Raw genomic sequence first — 16648 nt, forward strand, 5'->3', positions numbered from 1 at the left:
GTGTATTGTTACTTCAAAATAAATAATACACACCTCAAATATGTTAAATGTACAAAAATATTTTTAAAAACCCAAACTATTTTCCATTTTAAATACGTATAGTATTTTGTACTTATAGTTGAGCTGTTGTAGCCAACAGTTTAAATCTAAGTGTGTTGTGATTAGAAAAAAAATGTGAAAATGTACAAAAAAATTCAAAGAAATAAAATAGAAACTCGCTGTAAATATTCAAATGTGACGTTACTGAAGTAGAAATCGTCAAGTACTTTTTTGAGTAAAACTACTTCAAATGAACGTGTGTAAAGTGTCTTCAAATAGAACTGAAAATGAACATGATTCATCTTTAAACGGTGGATTCTTGTCTCTAACCCGTCTCTCTCTGTCTCTGTCTCTCTCTGTGTCTCTCTCTGTGTCTCTCTGTCTCTGTCTCTCTCTCTCTCTCTCTCTCTCAGTTTTCCTGGCAAAGCGACGACATCGACCGAGAGATGGACTTTGTTATGACTGTGGTCAAAACAATCCGGTCCCTGAGAGCCGACTACAACCTGACGAAGACCAGAGCCGACTGTAAGAAATCACACTAACATAAATACTAATGCTTCACTGCGGGTTATTTCACATTTATTTTATATTAAGGTTTAACAGTTTACACTTTGGGCAGTGCTGGATTTACACGAATGGACTGAGATGAGGTTTTTACTTTGAAACGCTCAAAAATCCCTCTTTTTTTGAGTTTTGAGTGTAGACTGTAGAGTTACTGTCAAAAGCTTTTAATGTGGTGCATTCTGCTGGATATTTTTGCCTTTTACAAGAACTACTTTTTAAAATGATTATAAAACTCACACATAAATAATATAGAGTTATAAAATAAATCAAAATAAAAAACAAACTCTAGATTTTGGACTTGATCGAGAGCGTACTCACATTAAACTCAAAGTACTTTTTCACATAATAATGAGTAGTTTTTGTTTATATTTAAAAAAAAATGTATTAAACCCATATTTTAATACATTGAGCAAAGCAAAACAAACAACAACAGAGCTAGCCAGGATGCTAATAGGTGTGAAATCACTCATTAGGGGCTTGAATGACTCTAAGTACGACTCAGGCACAGAGCTCACTTCATGTAACTCCTTAGACTCAGTCAACAAACTGAAAACAAAAGATGGTTTTGAGTTTTGAGACGGATAAAAGGCAGTGTCCAGCACAAATCTGACCACAGGTTTAATATTTTTCTTTTGCCGTGGATCAGACCTGGACGACTGAGGGATTAAACACAAAAATATTAAACTCATGGTAAAAGAAAAATTCAGTTTTGTTACTGGACAAAGTTTTAGATTGAAGACGTTTAGCTGCTCGTTCAAGCCACTTCATGACATCACAAGTTGGAACGGAGCATTTTTGAGCTTTGAGTAATTATATTAGTCTGTTTACATCTCCAAACATGTGAATGAAACAAAAAAACACAACTCCAGGTCTGTTTTTGAGGAAACAACATTAGAACATGAGTTAAAGCTCCTGTATCACAAAACTGACTCTTGTAGCTTTAATAGTTTGTTTAAATGTTTTGTTTACATCATATTCACATTTATACTGTGTCTTTTTACCTCCTTGGACACTAATTTACAGCCTCACCAGAGTAATGTTACTTTAAAGTAATATTACCCTAGTAAAAGTACATGGGACTGGACAAAAGTTGTAGGAGTGAAGACCTATTTTGTATTTTAATCTATTGAGTATTTTGACTTAAGACTGAAATGTCTGGAAAGACATAAAATAAAGTATCTAAGACGTTTGGCTCCTCGTCCAAGTCACTTCCTCAGTTTATCAGATTACTCCTGAACACTGCCTTTTTAAAAAAATTTCGCCCAAAGTCCTGCAGCCCGAGTTTGTACTATGTTCATTCAGCAGTGTGGGATAAAGTACTCAGTTTTGTTACTTACGTAGCTGTTTAAAAATGTACTAAAAGAGTAAAAAGTAAAAGTATTTCACACAAGTATTGCTATTTGTTAAAGTGTTTGTGTGTTTGTTTTTTGTTTTGCTCAAATCTGAAGCTGAATCATAAACTTTAGTCCAGATGTTTCCACGAACCTGGTAAAAATAAAAAACTCAAATCGTATGAAAAGTACTTTTTACTTTTCAGATCTGTTCATAAAAGTAGTGGAGTAGAAAGTACAGATACTGCTCTCAAATGTACTGCAGTAAAAGTAAAAAGTGCACACTGTAAAATGTACTTTATTACTTGTACTTCGTTGCCTTCCTTCATTGAGCCTCAGTCACTTTACGCCCACGCTCCAAAACTTTATCACATTTTGTTTCCGTTTGCCGCCATAAAATAGTGAATTTTTCATCTTATCGATCGTCTCAAACTCTTCCAGCTCTGCCCTTGGTTTGTTTGTTTTGTTTTTACATAGTTTTATAAAGTGTTGCCGTGTTTTTGTGTTGGACAAAGTGAATCCAGACGTGACCTTGTCCACGAGCTGCTCCTTCAGACTCTGTGGTGTTTGTTCTTCCTCAGGTTTTCTGCAGTGCATCGATCCCGCCACAGCGTCCCTAGTGGACAAATACAGTCTTCAGATCCAAACCCTGTCCTACTCTCAGGCCGTCGTCCCGGTAACGGATCAGCCCGTCCCCGAGGGCTGCGCCGTGGCCATCGCGTCGGACAAGTGCACGGTGAACCTCATGCTCAAGGTGAGACGGGACGAATAAAACGGATAATAATGTTTGTGTTTGAGAGTTTAGACGTGGATCAGTCTCATGTGGAGATGTTTATGTTTAAATATGACGTTTAAATATGACGTTTAAATATGTGTCTTTACCTCCTTAGACTCTGATTTACTCCTTTACCTGAGACGATTAGAGCCAAACATTTTACTCGAGTAATATTATTTTAAAATAACATTACTCTTAAGTAGAAGTATAAAGTAACGGTCCAAGAAATTATTCAAGTAAAAAAGTATTTGGGGAAACTACTGCTCAAGTGAGAGTAGCTTAAAGAGTAACTTAAAGAGTAACTTAAAGAGTAACTTAAAGAGTAACTTAAAGAGTAACTTAAAGAGTAACTTGAGGAGTAGCTTAAAAAGTAACGAGTAGCTTGAGTGATTGGTTTTATTTCGAGTTTGTGCCAAGAGAAAAAGAATAATCATGTTTACTACATGTACATTGTAAACAAGAGGAGTAGCTTATAAAGAAACGAGTAGCTTGTGGAATAGCTTGAGTAGCTTGAAGAGTAACTTGAGGAGTAGCTTAAAAAGTAGCTTGAAGAGTATTTTAAAGAGTACCTTAAGGAGTAGCGGTCGGAGGCTAACATCTGATTTATATTTTAATGTTTTTAAATTAAATTACATTAACTTCAAATAATTTGATATTTTCAAAGGACAAATATTTAAAAAACTCAAATGTTCAGATCATTTCGTATCAACATGAAGCTTTTGTCACTTTTTAGATTTTTTTTTTTTTTTTAGATTTAGTGGGAAGAGTAACCAGAACTTTTACTCCAGTCATGTTTTTATTGAAGTAACTGTACTCTTCCATCAGCAGACTTTTACTCCTACTTGAGTAAAAGTACAATATATTTTAAAATGTTACTCAAATATAAGTGAGTACTGTCCTCTGACATGTACATACGGGGAACTGAACCATGAAGCTTCTGTTAGAGGGCGAAAGTCATCACCACCTGGACAACACAGTCAGAGTTACAGAATTTTTTTTTTTTTTGGACACTGTTAATCAAAATTATTCTGAAAAAATCCAAATCAGGGAAGTTTTTTTTTAAAGATTAATGCACAAAAATACTAAATATCAGTGTTTTTACTCAGTCCAGTTCACCTTCGCTCGCTCCTGCTGTAATTTCAGGTGTTTCGTTCTATTTTAAGTGTTTTTTTTACTTTAAATTCACACTAAACCTGTCGTGAGAAAACACTTAGACTAATTTATGCCACTGACTCCAACTTTAAACCACAAAGTCTGTCCTAAATCTACAATATTGTTAAAAATCCCGAGCAGCGAGAAATAAACAAACAGCAGAATGAGACACTTTAGTCGTTAGTTTGAGTCTGTAATGAGGCACAGATGTTATTAATTCAACCTTTTTACAGTTTAAATATGATCATATATCCAAAAAAATAACCAAAAATCTCCCAGAGGCGCAAAGAAAATAAATATTGACCCAAAAATACAGTAAACGATGAGGATGTAGTGATTATAGCTCCCAGTTCACGTTTCAAACAGCCCAGAGAAAAACCTGCTGAAGCCCGGGGTCAGTGGTTTGGATACAGTGTTTTTATTTGTTTTTTATGTGTTTTTTTATGTTCTCTGCTGGGATTTGACCTCATAACCTGATTTTGCTTAATTGCGATCATCATTTCAACGTGTGAAACTTTAAAGCTGATCTTTTTGTTCAGTGTTTTTATCTCGAGCCACAAAACGCCTTAAACTCTTTGTGCGGAGTGGAGCTATTTCTGAATCGTTTTGGCCGCTCTCGTCTAAAAATAATTGGTTAAAGGTGCACTGTGTAACTTTTCTAGCGGAGGATCTCCCGTCTGCTTGTCTCCATGGTGATGTTATTGCCTTGCCTGAGATATTTCTTGTATTTATTCAGTTACAAGTGTTTTTATTTCTCAAAACGACTGCAAAAACATGGATTTTTTCCCCTCGAGTTGGCTCAATCCTCCACAGATCTGACCTGTAATTTGGCTGGCCTGGCGATGGTTAAATTAAATGCCATAGTGTGGAACATTTCAGGAAAAACATCTGTCTATAGACTCTACTGAAATGTTACTCAATCATAGACTGTTTATATAAATGGACAGAGCTAACCCGCCGCGCTACAAACAGGAAGTGATCATGTCGCACTTCCTGCTCCGTCGACTCTGGCTCCAGTTCAGTTTCTATTGATAAACTGTGTCCTCTCTCTGTCTCTGCTGCTTCAGACTCATTTTGGTCTTAAATGTTCAGATTAAACCTCGACATGATCCAGAGAGAGACAGACAGAGAGAGAGAGAGACAGACAGACAGAGAGATAAAGACAGACAGACAGAGAGAGAGAGAGACAGAGAGAGAGAGAGACAGAGAGAGATAGAGACAGACAGAGACAGACGGAAAGGTAAATGGAGAGAGAGAGACAGACAGAACGACAGAGAGAGAGACAGAAACAGACAGACAGAGAGAGCGAGAGACAGAGAACGACAGATGGAGAGACGAAGAGAGAGAAACTATTGTGTCGGTAAATAGATATGAACATTAATAACAGACAGATCAGGTCCTTCTTTCCTCGAGGTCGCTCCTGTTAGCAACGCTGTCAATCAAACCTGTTGCTAACGCTAAGCGCCCTCTCCCTGCTAAACCAGCGTTGCAGTTTAGCAGCGAGAAGGGGCGTTACCTTCAACAGCCTCGCTCTGGATTGGCTCTTCGGTTGCTATGACACTCGACGTCTGAATTCCAAATATGCAACTCTGCTCCAGATTAGCCGCTATAACCGTTAGCCTCGATGAGCTTTGTTTGGATCTGAACACTGTCAAACTCACTCAGTCCACGTGTTTTTACAGACTGAACGCAATGCGGCCGTTTTAATAAAGTTTAGTGCGACGTCCGCGTAATCCCTCAGTCGTCCACGTGTTTTTCTTTCCGTAAACGCGTCGTCCGCCTTGTTCCATTCGCGTTTCCTCACAGAATCACACACTTTACACCACTATATTCGTCACGCTGTATCCCCATTTCTCCCCACAGACCTGATTGTTTTGTACTTTTTCTCTGCCCTCTCGCCTCAGGGTCTTATCGACGTGGAGAAGGAAGTGGCTAAGCTCATGACAAAGAAGGCAGACCTGGAAAAACAGATGGAAAAACTCAAAGATAAAGTCTCCAGGAGCGACTACAAAGAGAAGGTGCCTCTGAAGGTACAGGACCAGGACGCGGAGAAGGTGAGAAAAATAAATTGACTCTTGGGTTTTTTGGTCTCCGTGTGGCCACTGTGTGATTCTGGATCATAATGAGTTCCATTTTTTCCCGTTTTTTTTCAGCTACGGCAGAGTCAAACTGAACTGGAGAAAGTAAACGAAGCTATTGGCAACTTCAAGAAAATGATGTAACACGGGATTTGTGTAAACTAGAACTGCGTTTTTATTTTACGCTACACTTGAGACCAACACCTGCCTTATTTTAATCATGATAAACGCTGATGTTATATTGGAATTTACACGTTTGGTTAAAATCTAAAAGCAAAACACGGCAGTTCCTAAACGGCTCATACTACAATCTGTGTTCTAATGTTGTTTCCTCATCACAAACACAACTTTAGGTCTGTTTTTGACGAGGAAACCGCATTAGAACATGATTTAAATCTCACAAAAAGTCAGTTTTACTCAATATCGGACCTTTAAGTGTCTTGCAGCTTTGTTAAAACCAGTAATAAAACGTAACCTCAACCCTCTGTTCAACCTAATTATGTGCTACGCCAGAACTAATCAGGGTAAATGTGGAGAACCAATCACTTAAACGGCTTAAACACGACGTATTTATTCTGTTTTATCTGAACTACAGACTTAACTCGTCTCAAATTGTGTTTTTATCACCGACCCACACACGGCGCTGTCAAAGTCAAACCAGAGGAACAATGCTATTTTTGTATAATTTTAGCTTTAATAATGAACCAACAGTAGCTCAGTTTGTAGAGTTTTCATCCTCTGACCTAAAGGTTGCTAGTTTGAATCCCGTTCTCTTGATATAAAGTGTTTTGAGTGACTTGAAGGTGGAAAAGCGATGTGGAAAAAACGTGAACATTTACCAAATTGTGCAGAAATCCTGAGTAGCTGCAGTCGTTTTTCTGAGTTGTGTTTCCATAAATAACGAGTGCAAAGTGTCAGGTGTGGTGTAAAATAAAGTGAATGTCTTTTCATGTCGATGTATTAATGTTCATAATTTCATTTTTAAGTGACTGTATGAGCAGAGGAATTAAACAAAGTACTGATAATTATGGGTTTTTTTCTGACTCAAAGGGAAAAGCTTGAATGGGAAAAATGGCACAAAAGAGCTGAAATGATTTGAAAATGGATAAATGCTCCTTTAATACTTTTGTTTCATTTTTAAATTTCACTATATTCTTGGCAGAGTTTATCATTTTTTTCAGGTTTTTCAGCTTCAGTCTCAGAATTTTTTGCAAATTTTAAATCAAATCTTTTCTGTTCTCCAGTCTTTAGTCTGTAGTTGCTTTCATTGTTCTATAAAAGTAAACTTATATTATGTGACGTCTGGTGGGGGGTATGTCACCCGCTTATCTCCATAGGCACTTTTGACTTGCCGGGAATATTCCACGGTATGGCATTATGTTGGATTTATTTAATAAGTCTTTTTATTGCTCAAAAAAACCCTTGTATTCAGTGAGTGGAGTCGCCTCTCCATAGACCTGACCTGTAACTTTGCTTGATGGCATTACCTGCTTATCTCCATAGGTGCCATTGGAGATGTTTTTGAGGAAATATTCCAATGTATGGCATTAAATGTTGTAATTATTCAGTTACAGCTGTGTTTTTATCAAGGTTTCTTTTGAGCAATAAAAACATTCTGAGTGAGTGGAGTCGCCTCTCCACAGACCTGACCTGCAACTTGATTTGAAGGCATCACCTGTTCATCTCCATAGGTGCCACTGACATGCCTGAAATATTCCAAGGTATGGCATTAAATGTTCTAATTATTCAATTAAAGGAGTTTTTATTGCTCAAAAAATACCTCGAAAAACACATTTATATTGAATGAGTAGCGTCGCCTCTCCATAGATCTGACCTGTAACTTTGCTTGATGGCATTACCTCCTTATCTCCATAGGTACGATTGATTTTTCCTGGAATATTCCAAGGTATGGCATTAAATCTGTATTCAATTACAGGTGTTTTTTAAAGTCTCTTTTGAGCAGTAAAAACAGTTTGAGTGGAGTCGCCTCTCCACAGACCTGACCTGTAACTTGGTTTGACAGTACCACCTGTTTATTTATGGAGATTTAAGATTAATGCCATTGACTTACCTGCAATACTCCAGTGTATGGCATTAAATATGTTGTACAGCATTTAGTTACAGGTGTTTTTATTGCTCAAAACCTTGAAAAACACATTTGTATTGAGTGACGTCGCCTCTCCATAGATCTGACCTGTAACTTGTCCTGCTCGTCTATGGAGATTTAAGTTTGATGCCATATTGTGGAAAAACAGTCAAAGCAAGAGCGTCTCCATGGATACGAGCACGTGACCAAAAGCCTCGCACGTTTATCGCCTCGTTTTCCGCTCCAGTGTGAACCTGTGGATTAATGACACTTGAGTAAAAATACAAACTAACGAGGTGAGATACTCGTCAAACATTTTATTCAACATAACAAGAACATTTTAGAGCATTCAAGGAGAAACTGCCAAAACGAGGGACTTGAAAATCTTTGGCGGCGTTTTGTAATCAGATCGTTATTTGTTCAAGTTAAAATAAAATACAGCATTGTTTAAACTACAATAGAAAACAAACCGGGCCAAAGACGGGCGTTTATGACGGAGTGAGAGGCGTGTTTCCTCTGAACGCTCGTGTTTCCTCTGAACGCTCGTGTTTCCTCTGAACGCTCGTGTTTCAACATTTAAAAGAGACAGAACAATATCCCCCCAAATCTGTACCTTTAGTTTACAGATTAAAGCGCCGATATTACACAAAATGGACTCTGAGGTTTAATTCATGTTATAATGATGTTTCCTCCTCAAAAACAGACCTGGAGTTGTGTTTTGTTTCATTCACACACATTTATTATTAGTTTGTCTACGTTTCCAAATCTCAAAATGCTCCGTTCCACCTTGTGATGTCATTATGTGGTAGTTTTCAACAGTTTAACAGCTCCTTTTTACCTTTAGTTCAGTCGAGATCGTCAATTCTTGGCCTGAAATCAACCAAATAATTGTAGAAATGAAGGTGTGTGGAGTTTAAAAACACACTGGAGCACTTCCTGTATCACCACATGATGACATCACAAGGTGGAGCTGAGCGTTTTCAGTCTGAGAGAAGAACTCAGCTTAAATACGCAGAAACAAAACACAACTCCAGGTCTGTTTATGATGAGGAAACGACGTTAAAACATGGATTGGAGAACAGCGTAACACCGGCCCTTTAAGAAGAGGACGGGGGCGTGGTTAAATCCGTCTGCGAGCCACAGATCGACATCAGTTTGTGCGTTCACGCTTGTCCTATATTTCGCTTACACTGCAAAAAGGAATGCCCAGTTTAAGTCTTGAATTCAGATCGTGATGTTTTGGCCTGTCACGATATGAAAACTTAAAGTGTGATTATAAATAGACGATAAACGTGAAATTAATTTATGCCACTGCAATAAATAAACAGAATTAGACGTGATTCTAGTACGTCTGTGTTTAAAATGAGTCATGAAAGTTATTTTTTCAACCCTCCACGGCTCGTATTTCTTCGTAGGACAGAAAAATACCCAAACGTTCCCCAGTAGTACAAAGAAAAAAAAACAAATTCCATAAAGAGCAATTCTGACGGCGCTGGTATTTTTTGTTATGGTGCAAAAATACCGTAAGTTTGAAAGTAAAAGTTCATTTTGACGCTAAATCAAAGATAGAACATTCAGGTGATGTTAGCTTAGCCGCGGTTACGTTTGTGGTCACTAGTTGTTGTTTTTTTATCGTTATTTCAAGGTAAATTTCCATCTAGTTGTGTAAAAACATGTTTATATTTAACGTAATTTCACACTGTGGATATTCCTTTTGCGTGTTAAGCCTCTGCTGTTTTCTGCCACACCTCCCTCTCTCTCTTCTTCATTCTTCTACCTCCTCCTTCCTCCTCCTCTTCTTCGTTCACAGTCTCCACGCCTGGTGGAACTCGGAGGCGGGCAGAGGAGTGCAGTGTGTCGTCTCAAAGTTGTGTAGATACTTGTGCGCCTAAAGAGACGACAAAACCAGAGCAAAGTCAGAACAAAGTTATTTTAAAATGCAGTGTGTCACTTTTCAGGTAGAATCTCGTCTCCGTGGAAATGCCCAGACCTACAATAGTAACAGTTTAATGCCACAAACTGTTTCCTTGGAGATGGCATCACCTGTTCAAGTTACAGGTCGTATCTGTGGAGAAGTGAACCCCCAATAAACACGTGTAACTGAATAAATACAAGACTACGACGGAGTATAAGGGTCACTTAAATAAAAAAATTATGCGGGCGCTACGAGGATTAAGTCGTAGCATTTCGACATTAAAGTTGTAATTTTACGAGAATAAAGTCGAAGCCAAAAAAAGTCGCAATATTACAAAAATAAAGTTGTATTTTTATGAATATGGGCGACTGTGTGTGAATCAGTGACCAGTGTGTTGTGTTTTATGGAGAATTTGGAGCATTTTGTTCAGATGTAGCAGTTTCTTCCAAATCTGTCTGGTTCCTCCGACTAAACAAACTCAAATACTTGCAGTGTCCCTTCAAAGTACTTATACTGATGATAGTGCGGTGATGGTGGGATAAAAGACACAGTATTTCATCGTACTTTCAGTTCAAAGTGAATCTGAACAAAATGCTCCAAATTCTCCATAAAACACAAAGCACTGGTCATTCACACAGCAGACTATACTCAGAAAAATACGACTTTTTCTCTTAGCGCCCGCAAAATTTTTTTTATTTAAGTGACCCTTATGCTCCGTCGTACAAGACAGACACATTGCTATAATGCCATACTGTGGAACTTTCCAGGCAAAGAGGAATCCATTAAAATAGTTCAAGTGCAACTTTAAGCATCGGTTTGACTCCAGGGACCAGAGAACAAAGAGCACACGACTTGATTTTATTAGCCCTTTCTCTCCTCTTTTCCTTATTATCCTTCTCCTCTCTCTTCTCCTCTTCCTCCCGTCTCTCCCCTCCTCTCTCACCCACTTCTTCCCCTTCTCCCCCGTCTTAGGGGTGTAGCGCAGGGCCCAGACAAAGCTCTGTCTCTGTCTCTCTCTCTGTCTCTCTCTCTCTCTCTGTCTCTCTCTCTCTCTCTCTCTCTGTCTCTCTCTCTCTCTCTCTCTCTCTCTCTCTCTCTGGGGCCCAGACAAAGCTCCCTGTCTCCCCCCTCTCTCTCTCCCCCTCTCTCTTCCCCTCTCTCTCTCCCCCTCTCTCTCTCTCGGGGGCCCAGACAAAGCTCCCTCTCTCTCTCTCTCGGGGGCCCACACAAAGCTCCCTGTCTCTCCCCCCTCTCCCCCTCTCTCTCTGGGGCCCAGACAAAGCTCCCCCTCTCTCCCTCTCTCTCTCGGGGGCCCACACAAAGCTCCCTGTCTCCCCCTCTCTCTCTCCCTCTCTCCCCCTCTCTCTCTCGGGGGCCCACACAAAGCTCCCTGTCTCTCCCCCCTCTCCCCCTCTCTCTCTCGGGGGCCCACACAAAGCTCTCTTCAGAGACATTACCAGGGGAGCAGCATTAGGTGTAATTGATGGCACTCCACTTGTTTGGTGTTAAATGACTTCAATAAAGAGGGAGCTCGGTGAAATATATTACTGCAGTCAACCTGAGAGCACAGGTGAGGCGGTTACTACGGCAACGCAGAAAGTGTTCCTCTGTGATAATGACGTCTAAGAATAGCAGAGGCTTTTTGCACCTCTCCTGGATCGAGGAGGGAGGAACCACCAAATTGTTTAAATAGGGTTTATTGGAGAGAGGGATTAAGATTAGACGTCTTCTCGTGTGTGAGTGTGTGTGTGAGTGTGTGTGTGAGTGTGTGTGTGACTGAGTGTGGACTGAGGGGCTGATGGTGCAGATGGACAGCCTCGTTTCTGTCAGTCTACCCCAGGGCAGTTGTGGCTACAGTAGAGCCACCACAGAGTCTGGAAAAGGCCGATCAAACCTGGTGCCAACACTTGATTTACAGACACAAGTGAAATAAAAACCCAAGGATCATGTAGAGGGTTAATACGAACATTTAAGACCAAAATGTGTTTGACAGCAGCAGAGACAGAGAGACGGAGCAGGAAGTGCGCCCATGATCACTTCCTGTTTGGAGCGCGGCGGCAGGTTAGCTACGTCCATGATACAATTTAGAGAAAGAACAGACTGGACACTCGGTACTAATTTTGATACTCAAATTATAATTTTACAAGCACTTTTTTTAAGACAATATTGCAATTTTCAACAATAATGGGATTTATTTATTCCCCCCATGTGCTCTTACTCTAGTTCTGATAAAACTCGAGATGAAACTGTTCAGGACTGGACAAATTTCATCCAGTTATGTGATTTTTTTTCAGTGTTGAGACTTGAGCCTGTTACACCGTTTACTGATCTGTTCTAATGTTTCCTCGTCACAAACAGACCTGGAGTTGTGTTTTGTATCTGCAGATTTAGGCTGAGCTCTTCTCTCAAATTGAAAACACTCTGTTCCACCTTGTGATGTCATCGTGTGGTGATACAGGAAGTGCTCCACTGTGTTTTTAAACTCCACACACCTTCATTTATAGAATCATTTGGATCATTTCAGGCTCTGGAGTTGCCACTTATCTCGACTGAACTAAAGGTAAAAGGAGGAGTTAACTTGAAAAACTACCACTTGATGACATCACAAGGTGGAACAGAGCATTTTGAGCTTTGGAGATGTAACAGACTAATAATAAAGTGCGACTCAAACATGTGTGAATGAAACAAAACTCAACTCCAGGTCTGTTTTTGAGGAGGAAACAGCGTTAGAACATGAGTTAATTTAGTGTAATATCCCTTTAAATGAGTGTCTAGTTTCGATATTAGCTTTAATATCGATTTAAAGCCTGTTTTCGATACTTTTTGACAACTCTAGTATGAAATGAAACGTGAAATTGTAAAATGATGTTGAGCTCCTGGAAAAGCGCTAAGCTATAACACACTGATGCATTATTAAATATGTTTTTGTGTCCTTGGGCAAGACACGTCAGCAGCCACCTCGTCCAAGAGCGAGTGAGGAGCTGTAGGTGGTCGACATGAATAATGCAGCGAGAGCAGGTGGGAAACGAAACAAAGATAATATTAAAATAGTTGTTTTGAATGAATGACATGAGAATATTAAGTGTGTTTCTATAAGATTAGGCTGAAAAATATTATAAACATTTCAAATAAAGCTCGCAGTGTTTGATTTTAAGTCCATTTACGACACTGTTCTAGATTGTAAGAAGAGATTGGGTCGAAAATCAGATGATAATCGATACCAAAGCTAGTATCGAAACTAGATACTCATTTGAGCAGGTATCGATACTAAAAAAGTCACATTCTCAGGACAGAAATGAATCTTTCCTGAATGATCTTGAGCTGCATCAGAACAAGTTTAAGACACACAGTAGTATTTTTTAGGCACCGACCCAGTTTTTTCAGTTTTGATACCGATTTCGATATTATGGCTTTAAGCACCAGCTGAGACCAGACTGAAAACTAAAATAAAACAAAACAAAACTGACCTGAATGTGTTACGTAACTTATTTATCTCAAACTACAAAAGAACAACTTTGAAAAACCAAAAGTTGAAACATTCTGGGAGTTTTTTGGGCCAATTACAACCTGAAAATCGTCTTATTACATCAGTGTATATGTCCAATCAGGATATCGGCTGAATCGATATTTGAAAGCAGATATATGTATATGATCCAGCTGATTTTTCGATATCGTGCAGCCCATGGACCAATATGGAACCTCCTGTACTGAGGGACTACACAGATAAGAAAGTACTACTATTTAATGTTGAAAACCACATTCTAATGTCTAAAAGTGTTTTTTTTATCATTATCCTGGTATTGGAATTGGTATCGAGTATCGAGTCTGCACTAGGAGGGAGATCTTAAAAAAGGGGAGTTTATTGAAGAAGGGGATTAAGATTTGAGCCACCTGAGCCTCGTTACTCAAAGTGTTTTCAGATGTGGTTTATAAATGAAGGTTGTTGGTTAAATGGCAGATCTGACCCAGAAATTACACTATTTAAAACATGTTTATGAAGTTTGAAATACAACAACGACAACTTTAATTAATAGAAATATATATATACACTGAAGTTTATATTAAAAACAACGTTCTTACCAAGAAAAGAGCGAGCTGCCGTCTGCCGTCTGGAGTCATGTCCTCACCTGGAAACATGAACAACAGGTCTGTAGAGTGGACGTTATATTTACATTAAAGTGGACGTATCTGTTCTAATGTTGTTTCCTCGACACAAACAGACCTGGAGTTGTGTTTTGTTTCATTCACACATGTTTAACACACAAACAAACCTGCATATTTAGGCTGAGTTCTTCTCTCAGACTGAAAACACTCAGCTCCACCTTGTGATGTCATCATGTGGTGATCCACGAAGTGCTCCACTGTGTTTTTAAACTCCACACACCTTCATTTATAGAATCATTTGGATTGGATTGATTTCAGTCCTGCAATATCTAAACTACTGAACTAAATGTAAAAGGAGGTGTTAACTTGGAAAAAAAAAAACTACCACTTGATGACATCACAAGGTGGAACAGAGCGTTTTGAGCTTTGGAGATGAAACAGACTAATAATAAAGTGTTACTCAAACGTGTGAATGAAAAAAAAAAACACAACTCCAGGTCTGTTTTTGAGGAGAACATGGATTAAAGCTCATAAGAATCCATTTTGTGTGATATAGGACATTTAAAGAGGAGGTATTTTACTTCTATGGGGTATTAAAGAGGAGGTATTTACTTCTAGGGGGTATTAAAGAGGAGGTATTTACTTTTATGGGGTATTAAAGAGGAGGTATTTACTTCTGTGGGGTATTAAAGAGGAGGTATTTTACTTCTATGGAGTATTAAAGAGGAGGTATTTACTTCTGTGGGGTATTAAAGAGGAGGTATTTACTTCTGTGGGGTATTAAAGAGGAGGTATTTACTTCTGTGGGGTATTAAAGAGGAGGTATTTACTTCTAGGGGGTATTAAAGAGGAGGTATTTACTTCTAGGGGGTATTAAAGAGGAGGTATTTACTTCTGTGGGGTATTAAAGAGGAGGTATTTACTTCTATGGGGTATTAAAGAGGAGGTATTTACTTCTGTGGGGTATTAAAGAGGAGGTATTTTACTTCTATGGAGTATTAACTGTACACATAAGATATTTAGAGCTCCATCTTTCCTTTTATTGTTTTCAAATTGCTATATTCACCTAAAACAACTTATTATCACTTATTATAATAATTTAGTTTCATTTTCGTTTGAAACTCCCCGCTCCCTTCGCTCCCTGCTCTAAGTCCCTCCCCCTTCAGAGCTCTATCACATTTCAATCACCGTGCATCCCGCTAATGAAACTACTGCACATCAGGTTTGTGAAGTTGTAGTGTATTGTTTTGTATCACAGGTGTTTATATTTACTGAAAACTATACAGAGTTTTCAAATAGAGCTCGAGGAAGATCACTAGATTATTCAAACATACACAGATTAAATAAAACCCACTTCAGGCATGTTTTTTGTGTTTTTGTTAAGATTAGTTTAGGATTTTGGTAAAAAGTTCAGTTTATCAAGTTTTGGTTCATGATTTGACTTCCTCTTTGTAAACCATGACATTAAACTTAACGATATTAAAATTCCATAACTGTTGCCTAGCAACCGTGAGGGACAGCGGACTCAGAAATAATTAATTATGTTTAACTCAACACAATTAAGGTGTTTTCATAAATCGTTAAAGCCCAAAGAGGCGGGTAAATGAAAAGTCTAATAGAATTCTGCCGCGCTTCCAGTTCACACAATTTTAAACTTCTCTTCAGAAAACTGACACTCGATCGATGTAAAAACACCGTCTGTATTTACAATTTATGTATTTAACCCACAAAATACTCAAAATATGAAATAAAAACCTGTCATACACTTCAAGTTTAATGAGCCTTATTTTTAGTATTTTACCTTTGATTTTATTTATATTTATATTTATATATATATATATATATATATATATATATATATAATCCTTTTGTCTGTTGGGCATGATTTTGTCTATTTATTATTATTATTTATTTTTTACATTGTATTATGTTTTTTTTGTGTATTTATATATATTTTTTATAAATGCCCATCAAAAGAGGATCTCGGGGAAAACAGGTGGAGATGTGGGGTTTAAAAAGGGGAAAAATATAATGAAACTGCAACCTGTGTAACTGCAGATGATAAACACTTGATTAAAAAATGTTATCAAAAATGAAAAAAAGATAAGTCTCACCGACGCTCCAGGGGAACGGGACGTCCCACTCCGTCTGATACGACTGCAGCACCGACACACACCAGTCGTCATCCACTTCATATCTGCTGTACACGGACACTTCAACAAGAAAAACACATTTTAAAGCTACGATTATCACTCCAGGTAATTACAAGAAAGTGGAATTTAAAAAATATATATCACACTTGGTTCTGAGTTTTATAATTATATGGGCAGTGGTGGAAGGTAAAGTAAAGGTAAAATGAAAAATACTCTGAGGAAAAGCAAAACTGGAGACGCAGGTGACAGTTTAAGAATCTGGTAACGAGTTTCTATCCACACACCTGCTCCTGTTTTTAATGTTTATACAGACTTATATACTTGTCTCTTTTGTATTTTAAACAGAACATCCACGATAAAGAGCCCAAGTGATCTCATTCCGTTAACCTGTATAAAGATGATGAAAGAAAGAAAGAAAAGAAAGGTAATGAAGTAAAAGCAGTAAAGTACA

At 38.3% G+C, this 16648-nt stretch overlaps 2 protein-coding genes across 2 annotated transcripts in view; one reads left to right on the forward strand and one right to left on the reverse strand.

Moving 5' to 3' along the window:
* The window catches only part of vars1 (valyl-tRNA synthetase 1), a 41893-nt gene extending 35787 nt beyond the window's left edge, over positions 1 to 6106 (forward strand). Inside the window, exons 26-29 of the mRNA XM_033980437.2 lie at positions 453 to 564; positions 2516 to 2688; positions 5766 to 5915; positions 6015 to 6106. Of these exons, the coding sequence (XP_033836328.1) occupies positions 453 to 564; positions 2516 to 2688; positions 5766 to 5915; positions 6015 to 6083 (504 nt within the window). The 3' untranslated portion in view covers positions 6084 to 6106. The remainder of the gene's footprint in view (positions 1 to 452; positions 565 to 2515; positions 2689 to 5765; positions 5916 to 6014) is intronic.
* Positions 6107 to 9812: 3706 nt separating this feature from the next.
* The window catches only part of abhd16a (abhydrolase domain containing 16A, phospholipase), a 32875-nt gene continuing 26039 nt past the window's right edge, over positions 9813 to 16648 (reverse strand). Inside the window, exons 18-20 of the mRNA XM_033980438.2 lie at positions 16159 to 16257; positions 14021 to 14067; positions 9813 to 9913 (exon numbers count right to left, since the gene is read on the reverse strand). Of these exons, the coding sequence (XP_033836329.1) occupies positions 9830 to 9913; positions 14021 to 14067; positions 16159 to 16257 (230 nt within the window). The 3' untranslated portion in view covers positions 9813 to 9829. The remainder of the gene's footprint in view (positions 9914 to 14020; positions 14068 to 16158; positions 16258 to 16648) is intronic.

The sequence above is a fragment of the Periophthalmus magnuspinnatus genome, chromosome 16 (assembly GCF_009829125.3).
Source record: "Periophthalmus magnuspinnatus isolate fPerMag1 chromosome 16, fPerMag1.2.pri, whole genome shotgun sequence".
In the NCBI taxonomy this organism is placed as follows: domain Eukaryota; kingdom Metazoa; phylum Chordata; class Actinopteri; order Gobiiformes; family Gobiidae; genus Periophthalmus; species Periophthalmus magnuspinnatus.